This window comes from Brassica napus, chromosome A3 (genome assembly GCF_020379485.1).
Source record: "Brassica napus cultivar Da-Ae chromosome A3, Da-Ae, whole genome shotgun sequence".
NCBI lineage: Eukaryota > Viridiplantae > Streptophyta > Magnoliopsida > Brassicales > Brassicaceae > Brassica > Brassica napus.
The window spans coordinates 13,196,018-13,217,903 of record NC_063436.1 but is presented as its reverse complement, the minus strand read 5'-3'; the positions used below and the strand labels follow the sequence as shown (position 1 = coordinate 13,217,903).

Below are 21,886 nucleotides of genomic sequence, written 5' to 3'. Positions count from 1 at the left end.
TAACGTAGCAATCCCTTAGATCCATATTTATAGCAGTTTCAAAACTTAAATTTTCTTTTTCCTTTAAGAATATATACTTACTTAAAAAAAATCCTAATCATAATACTACTTTCGGTCCAACGAATGCTGGGCTTTAACTAGTGCACTGAGATGATGTAACAGATCTATTTTTTGTTGCAAGCCTAAGGATCCATAAAATTGTTAGGGTGGGTGATGTGTCGACACTTATCTCATAATGAATCATTTACAGGAGTATTGCTTATTTTGCTTAGGCGTTAGGTTATGTGTGTCATATTTACTCTCATGTTAGGATTATATTTTCGTAGTTGAAATGCAATGATCGAGTTTATGGACCTGAGTGTTAGCTTTTCTATTTAACTAAAGGCATCTCCAACCCTACTCCATTTTTCTCCTCTAAAGTAGAGTAAAAGTGATTATGGAATAAACAATGTTCCAACCCAACTTCATGTTTCACTAATTTTTTTTTTTTGTTTGTCATTTCATTATGGAGTGAAAAATGGAGTTGGATTAGAACATTTTTACTCTATATTCACTTTTACTCTATCTTAAAAGAAAAAATGGAGTATTACATTGGAGCTGGGTGACTTTTGACTAAATGCCTAAATGGTCACATTACTTCGTTGAAGCTGTCGTCGTACGTATACATGTAACACATGTGCAACATGATGTGTAAAAAGAAATACATTGCTGTGTAAATGGATAGACTTTTGGCACCCAGACCATTGTCAAAGTGTCCACTATCTGATTGAGCAATGTATGTGTTATGTGAATATCAATATGTCTTCTTTTTTTTTTTGAAAAAGGGCTTTTGTGAATATCAATATGTCACTGGTTTTTTCTCTTATCTTTCCTTCCTTTTCTAAACTCACCACTCCGTAGTCTACAGAACTATAGTGATCCAATTTTACTACAATTTACGACATTTGTATATGTAACAAGTTAAGGTGACCAAAAATTTACGAAAATTTTATAACAAAAATTAAAGTATTAATCTCTGTGTCGTATTAGTTACAAAATCAACACAATTTGCAGAGAATTACAATTCTGGAAAATGAATCGAGGGTTGATGGGTTTGGATTTGTGGGGATATACGTATATGTGCGAAATTTTGTACAAGACTATAAAACAGAAAAAACATACTTATAGTATAATAAAAACTACGTAAGAGATGTCAAATTAGCATCAAAACCCAGGCGTGAAAATTAACTTCGAGCCACGCAGTAATTCCGGAATCCCATTAAATTAGTAACAATAAAAAATAATTTTTCAAACAAATCAAATAACGTTTCTGAGAATATGAAATGTTGGGAGTAATGATGAGCCTTAGTCTTTGTAATGTCATCATTGCACAATCATAGAATTAGTTATTCTAATAACGGTAACTTGATAATTAAGTACATAACACATCATCCGTTAATGTACACATTTAAAAATGTAGTTTAACAAAATTAAGATTATTTAATAAAAAACATAAATCTTTACCCAAAACATTTTGTTCAGGTTTTCGTTTTGAAAAAATATGTTAAGTGGAAGTTATAATATCAGAAAATGTCAAAAAATAACATTGGTATAAATAGTATATAATGATCAATGTCATTCTGGTGTACTAATTAAGACGTAGAATATCCATACAAAGAAGAAAAGGGTCCAATTGTGTTTACTGATGGAAAATCTGCTTCGCTCAAGGAAGTTTTGGAAGTCCAAAACAGTTTGAAGCTGAATTTGATGTGGAAATAAATACGAGAAAATCAGCAATATATGTTATAAAAAGAGATCAATGATACATTTTGGCATTAGCAAACGAGTACGAATCCTTATTGGAAGCCTCCTAATAAGGTAGTTAGGACTCCTTATGACCACCAAAAGCATGACTTAGCTAGATCATGAATTCATGAGTCGTCTATTATAGTAAGAACTCGTCTCGTCACTTGCTAGAGTAAGTCACTATAGATATGTAGGTCGACTACAATTGATAAATGACCAACGAGCTACTTGGAGGTAATAGAGAGTATGTGAGAAACAAAGGTTGCATAAGTGGTCTAAAACCATTGTTGGACATCCGGCTATGCATGTGGATTTATTGTTAAGATAATTATTTTTTGAGAATTTTAAAATTATGATTTGCTGTATAAGGTGGGTTGAAACTTAGTTATTTTTTATTTTGTAGAATACAACGTATTGGAAAAACCGGTAGATGTAGTTGGTGACGAGATTAGTCAATTAATGTGATTTATTAGTAGTATGGCTTGGGAAGTGAAAGTTTGATTAATTTGAAGAAAGAAGAAATAAACGAGACCGTACGGATAATTGTCGAAGAAAATAAAGATAACAGTTGGACGGTAGCAACCCACATGAGAGGTCTTACCGTTAGTTCCGCAAACGGCGCCGTTCTCTTGTTTCGAGCCATCCCACTTTGTTTTCATGTGACTTTCTACGTCGTCTCGAGGCACTCTCACTTTCGCTTGTTACCCATTTGTCTGCCAACATCTCTTTTTGGCAATACATACTGATGATACTCAATATACATATATTTAGGTATATTGTGCGTTTTCTTTATAATTTGTTATTAACATTTGAGTTTGTATGTGCTTGTTTATTTTTGTTACTTATGTGCTTGTGTTATTTTATTATGTTTTGTATTTTTTGGTAAAAATATAATCTCTATATTTTTAAGAGGGAAAATGATTTTTTACGTAAACTGACCAATAACAAGATACATTATTCTAATTTTTAACAAAAGACTAAAACATTTGGTAATCGTTTCACTTGAAAAAACTTAACATAATTTAAATATTTTTTGAAAAACCCTGAAATTGTATCCTACATAATGAAAACATAATCTATACAATTAATTAGTTGATGCATCATGTCAAGATGTAGCGTGAAGAAAAATGATAAATCATATTTTTTTCAACAGAAACTATACTAATCTTACTACAATTTTTTGAACACGAAAACCAATTCCGTGAAACTGAATCAACATAGATCGTACCACAAGGTTGAGTCCAAAAACCGCATGCAAAGTTGTTAGTCATTGTATTAATTGTCTTTGGAATATGTCGTATTTACAATGTTGGGGAAAATCCATACTGCGTTGAAATTCTTCTAATTGCATAGTAAAAACCGATCTTTTTATCGGTGTTGATATTATCTTCATCAATTAAGAACAATTTGTTGAGAACACCACCTCTGTGATATACATGGTTTTCTTGCATTTCATATCTCAAATCAGAGCTTCATATTTTGCAAGCAAAGTTGATGGACTCCTTCGAATATTCATGGTCTCCATTATATTATTGGTTGAACCTTAACTTTTGCAAAACTATCCTTATTTTGCAAAAATATCTGTCTTTCCAGCTTCCATCTACATAGCACCATTTCGAAGCTCCATCTAAATTACTATATTTTTGTGACTAATAAATATAATATAATATTTTGTTCAAAAATATAATATAATATTAATATTTTATGTTTTCAACTTTTTATAGTTAGAAATTATTTTTTACTATTTGTCTTAAGTTTCAGTGGATTAAATTTGTCATGAGAATTCAGATATATATTTTCTGTCTTGGAAAACGACATATGCATTATTGTTAGACATTGATTCAGGTGCTTAGGATTTTTATTTTTTAAGAAGTTAATGAATAAGTGTGAGTGGCTTATGCTCGATGACCATGATGATGACTTTACTATATACATTAGACATTATGGTCTTTTCCTATCAGAAGTAAGGGAAAAAGAAGAGTCTAATCGTGTTTCAAAAATAAAATAAAAAACAGTCTAATCAACTAATATAATTTCGAAATCACAAAAAATCAACAATATCTACCTACATTTTTGAAAATTCATTTGTCTTATATGTCCAACCTCATGTTGATTCTGTAATAAAAATATAAGAAAATATAAATATAAATTTGTTGTGTTACAAAAAAAAAAATATAATTTTGTTATATATTTTACTGTGATTAATATAAATTACATCCAAATAAAGATAGGGCTAGAATTATTAGTTATACATTTCAGTAGGCAAGTAACTATTTGAGACATTTTTTTGAACGGCACCATTTGAGACTATAAATATCATTGCTTTTACAAAAAAAGAGAGACTATAAATATCATAAATCTACCAATAATATTCAAACGCAATGGCTCCTTTACTTATGCATGTGCTACTACTAGATATATATGTACATATCAACAAAACATAACTAGGATTTTTAATAAATTGGGAAACTATTGGTAGAACAAAGTGAAAGCTTCAATAATGAACTAATTGGGCCAATTATTATCTATAAATGGTGTACTTGCTCATACACACTAAAACTATGGGTCTACTCAGGGAACTTATTATTTGTGGTTTCTTTATTCCTGCAATTATGGTTAAAAATGAAATGTTTTATGTGCTTCTTTTTATTATGGGGAACATGTAACCCACACAATATTGGGTCTATTGAAAAGAATATATATAAATACTACTACAGAGTGTATATTTGTGATTAGAGGAATGATTGTGACAAAAAGAGTTCATTCAGAAAAGTTGATGATTACCCAATCAATGATTCGGATTGGACTCTTATTTAATTGTCTTCAGTTAAAAATCTTAGTCATATCTATGTGGCGACCCGACAAGGGCCACACCAGTGAATTAAACCTATATGGTGCTCGTACACTCACGAGTTTTACTTTTGCCACTAATTATTCTTCGACGACATGACCCATCAAATATGACAGATGTTTAATGTAAATATAGAATATCGATTAAATTAGTAAAAGAAATATCCAAGATATCTGATTTGTATGATACATTTCACATTTTGCTGACACTTTTCTATTTTTTTTTCTTGGCTCCTTAGATGAAAGTTGCAGTACTCTATGTAATATTTGATCGCTAAATGGATTTTAAATAGATAAATGTTGAGAAAGGTTTACAACTATGACGTCAAAAATGATAAATGATGAAGGATATTTAAGTTTGATGTTGAATGTTGCAATCGTGAAGACCATATATATATATATATATATATATTCATTAACAAACAAAATTATGACACTGATCAATATAACAAAACTATAAATTACAGATACTCGTTTTTTTTTTTTTTTGTCAACAAACGGCTACAGATACTCGTTTAAAATAGACATTGTCCTCATAGATATAATCCAATTTGATTGAAATTGTGACTTATGAGGATGGTTTACAAATTGATTATAGGCTTATAGTATGATAAACATTTGGTATATACTAAAATTTAAGTGGGGGTGGACGTGTGGGATGGTGAGCCAGCAGGTGACTGTAACTCGTTGTCTTGTAGTGAGACAACTCTCAATAACAAGCCATTTTTGATAATTTGAACAATGATTAAATATTATTGGGGGTTGCTTAATTTAGGGGTCCTTTCCAACACTTCCTCACGACCTTATTGTTCGGTCTGTTAGTGCACCACTTTTGATTTGCACGTGCATTACACTCTATAAAACTGTAATCAGGATACTTAATAGAACTTATCCTACACTTTGAAAGTGTACTTGTGGCAATAGTTTATTCTAAAACTGAGATTTCATGTTTTAATATGCTCTTTTTAAAAGGTTGGTTTTAATGATTTTTTTTTTTTACAATTACGACAATGCAAAATGGAAACATTGTTTGTAATGGTTAGTATTTTTAATGCAAATTTTAAATCCTCTAAATCTTAAGTATACTATATCTGATAATTTCTTATATCTGATAATTTCTTATGTTTGTAGGAAATTTTTAGAAAGGAAACTTATTTAAAAAATAAAATAAAACTTTTATTCATTAAAGATATCTTAATTTATGTTATTTAAATTATTTTGGTTTGCATAGTCTTAAATGAGCCTGTTTATGTTGATGTCAGAAAAGTTACTTTTAACAATTTAAGAAATCTATTGATTTAAATAAAATAATTATTACTTTCAAAATATAGATTATGTTGTTTAAGTTTTTATTTTAAAAGAAAGATGATTTCTTTACTTTAAAATCAAGACTATTTTGTGAACTTTCTTTTTTCATGAATCACATTATATATATAATCTATTTTTTTTAAAACTTTATAAATTTTATTTTATAAGGTTATTTGAAAAATATAAAGAAAAAGGAAGCTTAAATAAAAAGGAAAAAGAAAATAAAATAAAAAATTTAACAATGACAATTTGATATATTTGATTCATTAAGGGTACCACTATAATTAATCGTCGTTAAAATTAATGTGAGCATGACACATATGAAACTGACTTCTTAAATATTATTATAGAGATATCATAGGTAGTTTTTCGGTTTTGATGATTGTGTTTGATATTCATATTCCTTTATTTTATTATTAATTATTCTATTCTTTTAAAATTAAAATTTGTAAAAATATTTTTAGTTGTTGAAGTTAGAATTTTAAATATCTTAAACCTTAAAATTTTTCGGTGGTTATTTTAATTAAATAAACATTCTAGTTTTTTGGTTTGGTTCAGTTTAAAATCGAACCAAACTGAACCATTTGGGAAGCAAAAACTTTTAATTGGTTCAGACTAGAAACATTTATTTTGGCCTGGGTCAGTTGGGTACAGTTTTCTTCCCACCCCTAACTATCTTGGAGAGAGCCGAAGTGAAAGCCTATTACAGATGTGGGTCTCGGCCCCTGAAATGGCTCAGAAACAAAGTCGTTTTTTTTTTTAAATTTAGACGCCTTGTCGTTTTCTTTTAGTCTCTAGAAGACTGCATCCCGTTTTGTTTCTTTCAGTATACACAAACAAAACAACTTCAAATAACTCGTCTCCACGTTGCGAAAATCCGATCTCTCTCTCCAATCTCGCTGCGCCACAGATTCCTCGAAACCTCTTCAAACTTCCGATCGTCAACGCTCTCCGGCAAAGATGAACGACGTAGATGTGTCGAGTCAGATCCAGCAGATGGTGAGATTCATCCGCCAAGAGGCCGAGGAGAAGGCAAACGAGATCTCCGTCTCCGCCGAAGAAGTACGTCTCTCACTCTTTAGTTCCACTTCTCAGGATCTCTCGATTGCTCTGATTATCATGGATCTGCTTTGATTGAAAATGTGTAGGAATTCAACATCGAGAAGCTGCAGCTAGTTGAGGCGGAGAAGAAGAAGATCAGGCAAGACTATGAGAAGAAGGAGAAGCAAGCCGATGTTCGCAAGAAGATGTTAGTTTCTCATTGATCTTGATTTAGTCTAATCTGGATTGTTATAGATTCGAATTTGTTGAATACTTTTTTTTTTGGTGTTCAGTGATTACTCGATGCAGCTAAATGCGTCAAGGATCAAAGTTCTTCAGGCGCAGGATGATATTGTCAATGCTATGAAAGACCAAGCAGCAAAGGATCTTCTGAATGTGAGTGGGGATGAGGATGCCTACAAACAGCTTCTCAAGGATCTCATTGTTCAGGTTTGATGCACATTTGTAGCTGTGTATCTTGAATCATTCTTTTGTGGTCTGACTCTTGAGTTACTTGCAGTGTTTGCTTAGGTTGAAAGAGCCTTCTGTGCTGTTGCGTTGCCGTGAAGAGGATTTGGGTTTAGTTGAATCTATTCTTGATGACGCAAAGGAGGAGTATGCTGGTAAAGCTAATGTTCATGCTCCAGAGGTTGCCGTGGACACCACCATCTTCCTTCCCCCTCCTCCTACTTCTAGTGATCCTCACGCTCTCCACTGGTATTAACTTCATTCTTAGATTTTTAGAAAGGACTGTTATGGTGTCTAGATCTTAATGGTGAACATGTTATAGCTCTGGAGGTGTTGTGTTAGCTTCTCGGGATGGGAAAATCGTGTGCGAGAACACACTTGATGCGCGTCTTGATGTTGCATTCCGTATGAAACTTCCAGTGGTATGAATAAGCAAATTCAATGCTTCGTTTTGATGTTTTTCTGGTGATCCGTATGCTCTCTGATTCACTCATCTCTTTCCACAGATCCGTAGGTCGTTGTTCGGCCAAGTTGCTGCATAATGAATGAAAAGAAACGGAGATGTGATTCAGACCGGGTTTGGTTTTTACCCATTTGGGAAAGATTTCTATTTGTTGTGATTCTTTTATGTTCTCTGCAACACTTTTACTTTGATGCCAAAAAACCCCATCGAACTCTTTGTGTTAATGTGATTCGGACCGGGTTTGGTTTTTACCCATCGGAGTGTTATCATTGGCTATAAAAATAAATAAAGAAACGAAAGACTTTCGTTCTTTTTCTAGTAAAGGCCTGCTTCAGATTCAACACCAAGCTATAGATAATGAATAATTTAGGATTTGTGGTTTCTTCTCTCTAGCCAACTCGGTGATTCTTTGTCTGAGGCCTAACTCTAGATCATGTCGTCAAAAGTTAGGGCAAAGAAGGAGCAACCACCGTCTCGTGGCACGTGTACCCGTAAGCTATTATCCGACTATCTCTCGTTTCCATTCACTTGTCGCGTCCCCTGAGTTATACACGAGACGAGACGATCCTTGTAAGGTTGCCCGAACAACGTCTCTATGCTATCGTTTTTAACTTTGAAACTGAAGACGACTAATCCCATCGCTTTCTCCTATGGAACAGTTCCGAGTCTATGTTGCCGTGGGTTCCAAGATATATGAGGTGACTTATTTATGCCTCGACTGTAGATATCATACAATGCAGCTCTTATCCGACATTCCTAGGCTCTTGAGGTATGATAAGGTCGCTGACATCATGGACGGTAAGATTTACGTAATAAACTTGCACGGAGTCAAGGTGTTTGATACAGAAACACAAATGTGGGTGCCTGAGATGAAAAAATCAGACATGGAGCTAGCGCGTATGTTTTAGGCCTAGGCATTCGGGTTTTCGGATCGGGTTTGGGTTGGTTCCTTTTAGGTCCGGGTCAGTTGGGTCCTATATATTTGGACCCAACAAAAATTTCGGTTCGGGTCGGTTCGGGTCAGTCCGGGTCGGTCTGGATCTATAATTAAACACCTGTAAAATTTATGTAGTTTTTGGATCTGTAGCAAGTTTGGATCGGGTTTGGATATTTAAAACCTGAAAAAGACAAAAATACTAGAGTTCCATCAAAATTCTATCGAAATCTTTATTATTTATTTTAAATTTTTTAGAATAACAAAAAAAAAATTATTAATAATTAAAATTAAATATTTTTAAACTCTAAATATGATATTTAATTAAGTTTCATATTAGTTGAAAATGTTACCAAAAAATTAATGAAGATTACTAATAAAAAGACATTTTAACTAAATTATAAACTAAAATATATAAACAGAAAAAAATAAAATCAGAGTTTTGGATATTCATGTTGTTAGGTTAGGTGTGAATAAGTTTTTATCAGGTCTTGTCTATTCGGATCGGTTCTTTTGGGTTCTGGATCTATTTGAATCGGTTCTTTTCGGGTTTTTTTCGGGTATAGAAATTTTTGATCCAACTAGGTACTTATAAATTTTTTCGTTTTGTTTCGGATAGGATAATTTTGGATCCGTCCGGTTCGATTTTTCAGGTTCGGGTAAAATGCCCACCCAAAGTATATGAACAAAGATGCCTTCACTGTTCCTAAACCATTTATGAATGGTGACTAGGTGAAAATGGTCGTGTTCATTGACATGTTCATGCTTTTGTATGATCGAGTTGTGAATCTGTGGGTCAAACACTATTGAAATGGTCCGAATAGCATTTATACAAACTTTCAAATGCTTCTCAGACGTTATAGACCATGTTAAACTTACAATAAATAACAAAACCTATAATTGCTGTTGCAAATATGTAATTGTTTCTAACAAGCGAGAAACAAATAACACTTGTGGTTGTCTATTTGGATAATACATAAAAATTTGCACATGTTTTAAAGATGACGACTGCTTGTTGTTCCGTGACTTCCGTCAACATGATTGTTGTCCGTAACTCATAGCTTTTTTTTCATGGCAGTTTGCACTTTGCAAAAAACATGTTAACCTAACAAAAATCCAGTATAAGTTCGTAAAGTAAATGCTACTTAAACTGAAACTATTATTTATGGCCCATCCTAATATATAAGGCCTAAAGCACATAAATTTTAAGTGTTTTTATTCTTAATATATGAACAGCTTATCTTAATTCATATTGAACTATTTCATCTTACTTTTTCTTAAAACATGAACAGTTTATTTTAAGATATTTTTGATTGAGTCTATTTTTGAAAAACGATAGCTAATTTAAGGTTTTAAAACAATTTCTCTTAGAATAAGTTATAAAATTATTTGAAATTGAAAAGAAAACACCTATTGCAATATTATTAAATACAAGTTAACTTATGTATATGTGCTACGTAAATAATTGATTTCAAACTCAAGTTGGTGGCATGTAAACAGTATGAATTGTAACTTTATAGAGTAAAAAACTAGGGAACAAACTATAATACACAAGTATCAATCTATTTATCTGGAAGTCACGGATCCGTATCCGTTCCAACCTTTCCAATCATTTTAAAACGATACCAAAAAAGCAAAAACTGTGGTTGGTTTTCGTTTTCTTTAGTCTTTCGGAGGCACCGGTCTCATGTGATAAAGCAGAAATAGAGCGATCAAAACCAATATGATATGATGTGATTTTGTGACGGTAGAGCTCGTGATAACTGATAAGTGCGGCTTTGCACCAGTGTTACTCTAGATTCAACACTTGATAAAATTTCGATATAAATTTTGAATAACGAATCTTGACGTTGCGTGTAGTTCTAGTTTTGGCGCAAATCTTACATGCTGCATGGCATCATTGCATGACTGTTGACGGATCAATTTGAAGATGTGTCAATTCGTGTTACGGTTAAGGAACACAACTTGTGCTATCTAACATAATATTTTTACAGTAGATAATGAAAGACTAAAAAGTGGAAACATAACTATCAGAAATATTACAAAAATCGGTGAACACTGAGCTAAAGTAAGTGAACCCACGGGACTCATGATCCCACCTACACCTCTCCCCAAACTATCAAGATACTAAGACAAGAAAATACATATGTTACTCTTCTTTCGGAAAGGCTATATAAACCCTAGATGAGCACAAGGTTCCACACAACACAGCACATACATCAACAGATTAAACATGAAGCTTCTTCATGGACTCGCTTTAGTTTTTCTATTAGCTGCTGCGAGTTGCAAAGCTGATGAAGAAATTACTTGCGAAGAGAACAATCCATTCACTTGTAGTAACACTGATATTCTAAGCAGTAAGAACTTCGGAAAAGATTTCATCTTCGGTGTTGCATCTTCTGCTTACCAGGCATGTAGCAAATGTTGTCACACCCTAATTTTGAAATAAAATTTAAAAAAGTAAAATGCAACTTTGCATGGTTGCCTCTTTTCATTTCAGATCGAAGGAGGGAGAGGTCGTGGTGTTAACGTTTGGGATGGCTTCAGTCACCGATACCCAGGTATGTCGTTTGCACGGTGACATCTATTTTATATGTGAGAGGAATGTTGGTTACATATACACATATTAATGTATTTGTAATTTAATATCAGAGAAAGCTGGGTCAGATTTGAAGAATGGAGACACTACTTGTGAGTCATATACGAGATGGCAGGTTAATTTCTCAGTACATTGATACTCATGACTGAACTATATTATGTATAAAAACTATACGTGTGGATTGACATGAGATTAAAATTAATATGTGAACTGCAGAAAGATGTAGACGTGATGGGCGAACTCAATGCTACTGGCTACAGATTCTCCTTTGCGTGGTCAAGAATCATTCCAAGTATGTAAATATTATCGATCAATGTATATATATATATTTTGTATTTTAGTTGGGATCATTTAGTTGGAAGAGTACTAATTAAAGTACGATGTATATATACATGAGCAGAAGGAAAGGTCAGTAGGGGAGTAAACCAAGGAGGCCTTGATTACTACCACAAACTCATAGATGCACTCCTCGAAAAGAATATAACGCCTTTCGTTACCCTCTTTCACTGGGATCTTCCTCAAACACTCCAAGATGAGTATGAAGGTTTCTTGGACCGCCAGATCATGTATGTGCCATCCTTCTTAATTATATCTGAAGAGAGTAAATATTATTAGTGATAGAAGAAGAATATTTGGTTTAATTTACATGTATTACTGAAATGATTCTATACTAATATGCACAGCCAAGATTTCAAAGATTACGCGGATCTATGTTTCAAAGAATTTGGTGGAAAGGTAAAGCATTGGATCACGATCAACCAGCTATACACAGTGCCTACAAGAGGCTATGCGATCGGAACAGATGCACCCGGTCGATGTTCTCCTATGGTTGATACCAAGCACAGGTGTTACGGCGGAAATTCTTCAACAGAACCCTACATCGTTGCACATAACCAGCTTCTTGCTCATGCCACGGTCGTCGATCTTTACAGGACCAAATATAAGGTGAGTGGCCTCCATATGTGAAAAGGTGGTCTAAATCTAACATATCCGATTCTAATGTATAGTCATATATATATATCACGTGATGAACAGTTCCAAAAAGGGAAGATTGGACCTGTGATGATAACTAGATGGTTTCTTCCATATGATGAGTCTGATCCTGCCTCCATAGAAGCAGCTGAGAGGATGAACCAATTCTTCCATGGATGGTATATATAATTTTATATATTACCAAAAATGTATCAGTTTGTATTTTATGTATTATAATGAAACAAAAATATATTTGGATCAGGTATATGGAGCCGTTAACAAAGGGTAGATACCCAGACATCATGAGGCAGATTGTGGGTAGTCGGCTTCCCAACTTCACCGAGGAAGAAGCGGAACTCGTTGCTGGTTCATATGATTTTCTTGGTCTCAACTATTACGTCACTCAGTACGCCCAGCCAAAACCAAACCCATATCCTTCAGAGACACACACTGCCATGATGGACGCTGGCGTAAAGCTCACATGTACTACAACATTAACACTTAGTTACAAGCTTTCTAAATACATATATATATGTGCTATCTCCTTTTTGTTACAACATACTTTGTGAGTGACCATCAATTATTTCATCCTTGTGTTTACAGATGATAATTCACGTGGTGAATTTCTTGGTCCACTGGTATATATAAATGATCATCCACCCCTTTGATTTCTCTTTCAATTTTTTTTTCTATTTGCAATATAACACCACTTTCTCCTTGTTAATATGTATATATATGTTTGCTTCCTTTCTCAGTTCGTTGAAGACAAAGTCAACGGCAACAGCTATTACTACCCAAAAGGGATTTATTACGTAATGGACTACTTCAAAACCAAATACGGCGACCCATTAATCTATGTCACCGAGAATGGCGAGTTCTACATACTTCCACTACTCATATTTTCATATATAACATATCCTAATTAGTGTATTTCGAAATAAATCCAAGAAACTGATTTTCAAATATTGTATACTTTTTCATGTTATGGCGGTTAATTAGGATTTAGTACCCCCAGTTCAGAAAACCGTGAGCAAGCTATTGCCGATTACAAGCGAATTGATTATCTGTGCAGTCATCTATGTTTTCTCCGCAAGGTCATCAAGTGAGTGGATGCTATTATAAATGATTTTCTTCATATGTTATCTTCTTCTTCTTTTCGGGTAACATCTATATATATATGATTGTTCTTGTTTTCAGGGAGAAGGGTGTCAACGTGAGAGGATACTTTGCATGGGCTCTTGGAGATAATTATGAATTCTGTAAAGGTTTTACCGTCAGATTTGGACTCAGTTATGTTAATTGGGACGATCTCGACGATAGAAACCTCAAAGAATCTGGTAAATGGTACCAGAGATTCATTAACGGGACCGCCAAGAATCCTGTGAAACAAGATTTCCTCCGCTCAAGTCTTTCCTCCCAGAGTCAGAAGAAGAGGCTTGCTGATGCATGAAACACTTTCCACCATCGGATCATCTCTATATCTCTCACTCTTCCTACTTGCTCCATAGTTAAGGAGCTTCTTCTATCTACAATGTACTAAATAAATAATCTCAATAAAAAGATGATCAATTACTAATGAGTAAAAATAATTTATCTACAACTACATTATGCCAAGTCAAGAGGATGAGGAAAGAGGGAAATAACACAATTTAAATAGAAAACACTCAGAAATCCCAAACTAGTTAACTTATATAATAAAATGTGTATTCAAGAAACAATAACCAAAACTAATGCAAACTCAAAAGTCAGAAGTAACTAAACCAAAGGTCTATCATCCTCAACTGAAACTTAATGGGATTTTCCATATGAAATTTTATCATTCACATAAAATTTACGTGAGAGATGACTATTATAGCTACTCTTATGAACCTAAGGAAAGTAAATGGGAATTGGAGGAAATGGGAGCAAGGTTGTCTTGTTAACAATGTATTTTACTATTACGATGTCTACAAGAACAAGTTGAGAGCGCATGATCCAAATTAAGGACCAAAGCAGAGGTGCCGGAGTGTGGTGAAAGGTGTGGAAGAATTGTTGTCTAAGACGAATGGTTCATGGGGTACGTATACAGCGTTGGGGTGAGAAATTGGTTCTTTTTCTTCAGGACAATGAGAAGATTTGGTGTGCGGAGATTGCTTTGGAAACCTGAATAGAAAAAGAGATTTCGGGTAAGGTGCAATGGTGTGATGTCGTGAATGATGATGAAAATTATTCGGAGCTCGTAAAATGTTTATACTAGTTTTATTTAAACTAGGGTACGTTAATATTAAAAGTTAAATATATTTGAATTTAAGTTTTCGTTTATAATTTCACAATGTTTGGGATAGTTTTCTCCGTTCCTTTGATCCATCCGCAGCAGATCAGAGGTTTTTTTGTCTATTTTTATTTATTTACATAGACCGCAAATAAATTTATTATAACCGCATTTGTATTAGTCTAAGTTAATCGATATCCACAAAATCCATAAATCATTAATAAATTAAAAACGGATATTTCATATTTTTAGTTAATTTCAATAGTATAAATTTTATATTATAAAAATAAATACATATAAAAAAGATTTTAAATAATTTTTATTTAGTATTTTTATATATTATCTAATGATTATAATTTAAATTTAAATAAGTAATAATATTTAATTTTTTATTTATAAATCTGATGGACTGAATTATATCCCCAATTTTAAATATAATAATCTACAGCCATTCGTATTTAAATATATAATCCACATCTGTCCCACTTCAAAAAATAACTGACATGCATTCACCCAAGACGGATCAAGAAACCCATGGTTTTGAGTCAAATTCAGTTGAAAAGAAGAAAAATATGTAAAATCAAAGTTCAGTATTATCACCGAAGAAAATGTTTTATATAAGATTAATAACTTCCCAGCACCAGATGTTCGTGATTTTTCAATCCAGATCTGCTGATATGATCATCATATAAACTGGAGACAGTCACGTGAGAAGGAAGGAGCTTGTACCTGCTAAACTGCAAAATAAAGAGAAGGGAAAGCAGTTACAGTCAAGAGATTTAGTTTGAAAAGCTAGTTGGTTAGTTGGAGCCTTGTGGCTTAGGCTTGTTTCTCTTAGGAGATTCAAGATAGCTTGAATCTCCTAAGAGAAACAAGCCTAAGCCACAAGGCTCCAACTAACCAACTAGCTTTTCAAACTAAATCTCTTGACTGTAACTGCTTTCCCTTCTCTTTATTTTGCAGTTTAGCAGGTACAAGCTCCTTCCTTCTCACGTGACTGTCTCCAGTTTATATGATGATCATATCAGCAGATTGGACCTCGTGATATTGATATTTAAAACACAGTTTTGAAGCATCTACAAAAATAGTGGTTCTTGGTGTTTCAAGATAAATCTCGTGACCTTTGATATTTTGTAAGAAATTTTTAATCTCGGTAAGGCTTGATAATAAGTGTTCATTTACTAACACATGATATATTAGTAAATGAGGGTGTAACACGTGTTTGGTGGTCTTTGTTTGATGCTCTAGGATTCATCTCTAAGTCTTGCTTAATTTGTTCATTCTTATTTTGATATATGAGTGAGTGAGTGAGTGACTAGTGTCAGTGTAAACAGTAAATGCATCACGTGTTTGGTGGTCTTTGAGTATACCATAATTGAATCATGTTGTGTTGTGAACTTTTGATTTAATTGAGTCCATCATATGTTTGAATTAGTAGCCTGTTCTTGTTTTTGCTCGTTAGGATTTCAGATGTTGCTCGTGGAACTGTGCTGTGTTGATTTCAGGAAGGATTTGTAAAATTTTAGGAAAACATTCCAAAGACTTTGGAAAGATCATGATTTGAACAAAAAGTTTGGATTTACTCATTATTTCCTTTCACATATTGCTCCTGAAACTGTGTGGTTTTGTTGATTTCAAGAAGAATTTATAAAGTATTAGGAAAGCATTCCAGAATATCCTATATTAACAAAATTTGTGATTCCTACGGAGGTTCAACAGTCTACACCTACCTTTTTGTGTGAGAAATACACTGATATTAACGGTTCCATCCAGATGTTCTAATGTTGAATCTAAAGAAAATGTAAGTTTTTACATTGCCTTGTTTTGTTTATATTTTTGTTTATTTTGCTTCTTCTTTTTAAAACTAATTCATTGTTTTTTTCAGCTGAATGTCACATGCATTTTACCTTCTATTACTCTCCATGATCCAGAAGACGATGATTCCACAGAAGACAAACTTGATGAAAATCTGGATAAAATGACAGTTTTATCCAAGAAATAATATTGGTTTAAAGTTGAAGACTGGAGAAATATGTTAGTAGACCCATATGATGCTTATGAAAAAATAGGAGATAGATCTTTCTTGTTTGGAAATGTGGAGATGAGTCAAGCATCTTCTTTACTTGAGGAGTCTGTAATTACAAAGCTTAACAGACTCATCAAGGTAGTGGAGAAAAAATTCAAGAACATAAAGGATCAAATGTCTTTGTTAGAAGAAGAGAACAATGTAGCTTAAAGCTTGTCTGTTAGAGTTAAAGGGAAAATAGAATGTTGCTTCAGGTAAAATGTTATATTAAGTTTTCACCGAATAATTATTCCGCGTTTTCAAAACGCGGGTCAAAATCTAGTTTTCTTTTAAATCAATACCTTTTAGCCTCACAACCATATAATGTTTGATTCATCTTCCAAACAAAGTTCTCATATAGTGATCAACCAAGCAATTGGCAGAAGTATTTGCCTTCTCTTGTCGTTGCTGGCACAGCCACTAGCGTATGGTGTTTGTGTACGCCAATAGCTCTTCGGCCACTGATGATAGTACAAAGATTGGAACCTAAATAAAGCCATAATAGAGCGATTTTAGTCTATTTTGAGTTAAGAATAGTGTCAAATAAGAACCATTTTTGAAAAGAAAGAAAAGTAATTGAAAACCACAAAGGTTCAAAAGATTCTGACATATGATGATCATATAGTAAAAAAAAAGAAACACACAATCATAGTTTCTGGACATATATTAATTAGTCATATGATTTGTTCTTGGATAGAAGCCCCGCTGCTATAAACCTCTGCATCAGCGACACGAACATCTTTGCCAAGAACCGTTATGTTAGCTACACGAGCCCAACTTCCAACGGTTGAATCCCATCCCACGATACTATCAGACACACAAGCATGTTCCTTGATCCGAGAACCGCGCATAACAGTGCAACCAAACAATCTCACACCGGATTCAATCACACATCCTGGACCAATCACCACATCAGGTCCTATCAAGCATCGTTCCCCTATAACCGCGGTCTCATCCGCAATAACATTCCCGATCACGTGATCTCCGGACGACGCTAAAAGCTCCTCTGGTGCATTCTTTCTTAGATAGCGGAGATACATTCTCTGCCCTGTTAAGTAATCTTTTGGCTGACCAATGTCCATCCAAAAACCTGGTAGCACCATGGCGTAAAGCTTCTTCTCTGACGCTATCTTAGGGAATATCTCTTTCTCTATCGACGTCCGTCTCAGCTCGATCATGTCCAGCACAGACGGGTTCAAGAGGTATATCCCAGCGTTGATCTTGTCCCCTACAAAATGTTTTGGTTTCTCAACGAAACTTTCAACTCTTGATTCTTCTTTACCTTCCTCCTCCATAACCACCACACCGTACTTAGAAGAATCATCTACTTTGGTCACCATGATTGAAGCTTCAGCAGCGTGATTCTTGTGAAATTCGATCATCTCGAGCAGTGGATATTCGCAGATAACATCACTGTTCAGCACAAAAAAGGGTTTGCCTGATTCATCGATAAGCTTGTCACGAGCCAAAGCGAGAGGCCCTGCTGTCCCGAGGGGTTCGGTTTCTTGAGAAAAGGTGATCTTCATCTCTAGCTTTTTCTCATATTCTTTCACAAAATTTAACATCACCTTTTAATAAAATAAATAAACACAATGAGAATCATCACTACACCACAGGGTAAATAAATAATGAATAGTAGTAGGTAGTAGTACCTCTGGTTGTTGGTGGTTGATAGCTAATACAACTTCAGTAACTCCAGCAGCTTTTAGAGCTTCAATCTATTTAATTTAATCATCGACCAAAAAGTGTGATTCAGAGAGTGGATGCATCATAATGAGAAGAAGCTAACTACCTTACCTGATGCAAAATCATGGGCTTGTTTCCAAAATCAACTAGGGGTTTTGGAATGCTGAATGTAAGCGGTCTCAATCGAGTTCCGAATCCTCCAACTAGAATAAGAGCCTTCATTCTGCTACAAATATATTATACGTGGAGAGAATCAACAAGAATTTTCTGGAAAAAAAATGTTCAATTACAAGCACAACTGCACAAGGTATTTTTCAGCTTTCTGAACTAAAACACAAAGGAATCTCTGATTCAAGAACTCACATGAGATTTTGAGGAAGTCGTCACAGATCTACTGAATCGTTTTGACAATGCGGCTCTGATATGTAAGAAACTACGAAGACGATGATGATTCAGCCCAAACGTACTGTATGTACATTATAAAGACAAGAATATTCCAATTGAATACAATAATATTTTTTTTAAACCTTTTTCTGATTTGTCAGCGTACCAATCAAATCTAAGTAGATTAACTAGAGCTTTTCTTTCGGTGGGCCCATTTTGTGGTTATTCAGCTAAATGACTCTTGTCATATCCCATACCAAAAAAATACTAGTTATAATCTTAACTAGACTTTGATCCGCGCGCCTGCGCGGATGTATATTTTGAAAAATATGTTGATATTTGTTTTTCATGTAATTATTAGGATTTGAAAAATGAATCCGAGGAACATAACCGATACCGATCCAAAAATATAGTACCAAACCCGAACATAAATTGATTAAATATTCTAATTATTCAAAAAAAATATTTATTTAGAGAACCGAATCTGATCTGAACCGAAGTATTCGGTTACCCAAATTGATCTAAAATAGATTTATATACTTATATATATTAATTATTTTTTAGATTTAATGTATATAAAACATCAAGAATGATACTTTTAAATTGGTTTAAATACTTGAAAATATATATAGATAGTCAAAAGTAAATATCTGAAATAGTTAAAGTATACTCAAATCACCAAAAATACTTAAAATAATTATTGATTCCATATCCAAAATTTTAAATCAAGCCAATTGATATGTTAAGCTTAGGTATTCTGACTTGTGTTATTCAAATTTATACGTAATATATTATTTTATTTATACATTTTGGGAAATTTAAAATATATAATGATTTACAACTTTAATAATAATTTAAATTAGTTATCCAAACCCGCAAAGATCCGAATCAAACTCAAACCAAAATTTAGGAACATTCTAATAAGGCTGAAATCTTTGACCCCGAAAACCCGAAATGAAAACCGATCAGAACCAAACCCGTATGGGTACCCAAAAGCCCATCCCTAGTCATTATTATATATCATATTTTGTCATCATATAATTAATCATATTTTATATGTACCTTCATATAAGTAATCATATAATTAATAGTATTTTATACATACCATCATATAAACAATTACATATATTATATTTTTAAAACTTAATATGAAATATAAAAACCATAATTTGAGTTGGTATTTCAAATTGGGCTTTGTATTGTATTTTTTTATATATATTGACAATATTTTTTTATAATGGTTATTGAAAAATAGTTTAGTAAAAATCCATTTTTGAATATATGTATATTTTTGAATCAATTTTTGATATAAATCAACTTTGAATTATTATTTTGATTTGAAATATGTATATAAAGTTTAAATTTTGTTAACGGTTAGTTTAGAAAAAAAAAATTTAGGCGATTAGATTGACCCATTTTGGTATATTTTAAAACTGACCTAGATAGATAGTTTCTTATAATATGATGAACTTTCAATTTTTTTAAAAAACATAAGCCCATTACATTTTTTCTTAATACTACTATCCTTGTTTTCAAACAAATTTTTTTTTTTAAAAAGACTACAATGCATGTTTCCAAACACCCCAAATTTTTTAATAATCCTATTCAAGTGTCCAAACACTCCAATTTTGTATTTGAGTTTTAATAAGATAGATTTTCCTGTATATTTATAAATTAAATATTTGTTTCTTTTAAAAGAAGATTTACATCTTTTTGTGGGTTTATTTTTTTATATCTTACAATAAAAGGCTATTCTATCACTTGTGGGTTTATTTTCATATATTGTTATATGAAGTTTTGTATTAACACTACTTTTTAGTCTAACCATAACTATACTTTTTCTTAATCAATTTCTTATCCATTTATATTCATGTATTTTCTTTCTCACATATCTCATATTTTCTAATCTCTTTTTTAAAATATTATGAATTATGTTTTTACCATATTTTTTAAATATGATTTGTTTGTCTTCTGTTTTTATGTCTAAATTGCTTTAATTCTAATTCTTTGTCCTATAACCACATCTACCTTTCATAATATTCTATTACATGATCCTTATGCTCAACTATAGATTGTAATGAAAATAATTAATAACTAGATTTTGACCCGCGCAGGCGCGCGGGTGTACATTTTGAAAAATATGTTGATATTTGTTTTTCATGTAATTATTAAGGTTTTACAAAATGAATCCAAAGAACAGAACCGATACCGATCCGAAAATATAGTACCAAACCCGAACATAAATTGATTAAATATTCGAATTATTCAAAATTTTATTATTTAGAGAACCAAATCTGATCCGAACCGAAGTATTCGGGTACCCGAATTTATCTAAAAATAGATTTATATACTTATATATATATTAATTATTTTTAGATTTAACGTATATAAAACATTAAGAATGATACTTTTAAATTGGTTTAAATACTTGAAAATATATATATAGATAGTCAAAAGTAAATATCTGCAATAGTTAAAGTATACTCAAATCACCAAAAATACTTAAAATAATTATTGATTTCGTATCCAAAATTTTAAATCAAACCAATTGATATGTTAAGCTTAGGTATTCTGACATATGTTATTCAAATTTATAGGTAATATATTATTTTATTTATAGATTTTGAGAAATTTAAAATAGATAATGATTTAAAACTTTAAAAATAATTTAAATGGGTTATCCAAACGCGAACCAAACCCGCAAAGATCCGAATCAAACTCAAACCAAAATTTAGAAACATCCTAACAGGGCTTAAATCTTTGACTCCGAAAATCCGAAACACAAACCGATCAGAACCAAACCCGTATGGGTGCCCGAAATCTCATCCCTATTCATTATTATATATCGTATACTGTCATCATATAATTAATTGTATTTTATATTTACCATCATATAAGTAATCATATAATTAATAGTATTTTATACGTACCATCATATAAATAATTACATATATTATATTTATAAAACTTAATAGGAAATATAAAAACGATAATTTGAGTTGGTATTTCAAATTGGGCTTTGTATTGTATTTTTATTATATATATTGACAACATTTTTGTATAATGGTTATTGAAAAATA

At 32.5% G+C, this 21,886-nt stretch overlaps 3 protein-coding genes across 4 annotated transcripts; 2 read left to right on the top strand and 1 right to left on the bottom strand.

Moving 5' to 3' along the window:
- The first annotated feature begins 6,650 nt into the window (after positions 1 to 6,650).
- LOC106438811 (V-type proton ATPase subunit E1) lies at positions 6,651 to 8,238 on the top strand. The gene is made up of 6 exons (XM_013880099.3): positions 6,651 to 7,005; positions 7,092 to 7,192; positions 7,278 to 7,434; positions 7,505 to 7,701; positions 7,775 to 7,874; positions 7,959 to 8,238. Exons 1-6 carry the CDS (start codon positions 6,904 to 6,906, stop codon positions 7,992 to 7,994), a joined length of 693 nt encoding a protein of 230 aa, XP_013735553.1. The 5' UTR covers positions 6,651 to 6,903; the 3' UTR covers positions 7,995 to 8,238.
- A 2,762-nt stretch (positions 8,239 to 11,000) lies between these two features.
- Positions 11,001 to 14,006, top strand: LOC106438812 (myrosinase-like). The gene is made up of 12 exons (XM_013880100.3): positions 11,001 to 11,259; positions 11,350 to 11,410; positions 11,502 to 11,563; positions 11,665 to 11,740; positions 11,849 to 12,014; positions 12,132 to 12,393; positions 12,484 to 12,599; positions 12,683 to 12,903; positions 13,024 to 13,058; positions 13,176 to 13,290; positions 13,420 to 13,522; positions 13,618 to 14,006. The coding sequence occupies exons 1-12, from the start codon at positions 11,083 to 11,085 to the stop codon at positions 13,868 to 13,870; spliced, it is 1,647 nt and encodes a 548-aa protein (XP_013735554.1). The 5' UTR covers positions 11,001 to 11,082; the 3' UTR covers positions 13,871 to 14,006.
- Positions 14,007 to 17,273: 3,267 nt separating this feature from the next.
- On the bottom strand, positions 17,274 to 18,962 carry LOC106443843 (probable mannose-1-phosphate guanylyltransferase 3). Of its 2 annotated transcripts, none has more exons than XM_013885398.3 (4): positions 18,786 to 18,962; positions 18,534 to 18,648; positions 18,389 to 18,454; positions 17,274 to 18,304 (listed from the first exon to the last, which is right to left on the bottom strand). In XM_013885398.3, the coding sequence occupies exons 2-4, from the start codon at positions 18,642 to 18,644 to the stop codon at positions 17,411 to 17,413; spliced, it is 1,071 nt and encodes a 356-aa protein (XP_013740852.2). In that variant the 5' UTR covers positions 18,645 to 18,648; positions 18,786 to 18,962; the 3' UTR covers positions 17,274 to 17,410. The 2 variants fall into 2 exon arrangements, with proteins under 2 accessions (XP_013740852.2, XP_013740853.2); XM_013885399.3 differs by having other exon boundaries at positions 18,534 to 18,645; positions 18,786 to 18,957.
- Positions 18,963 to 21,886: the final 2,924 nt, after the last annotated feature.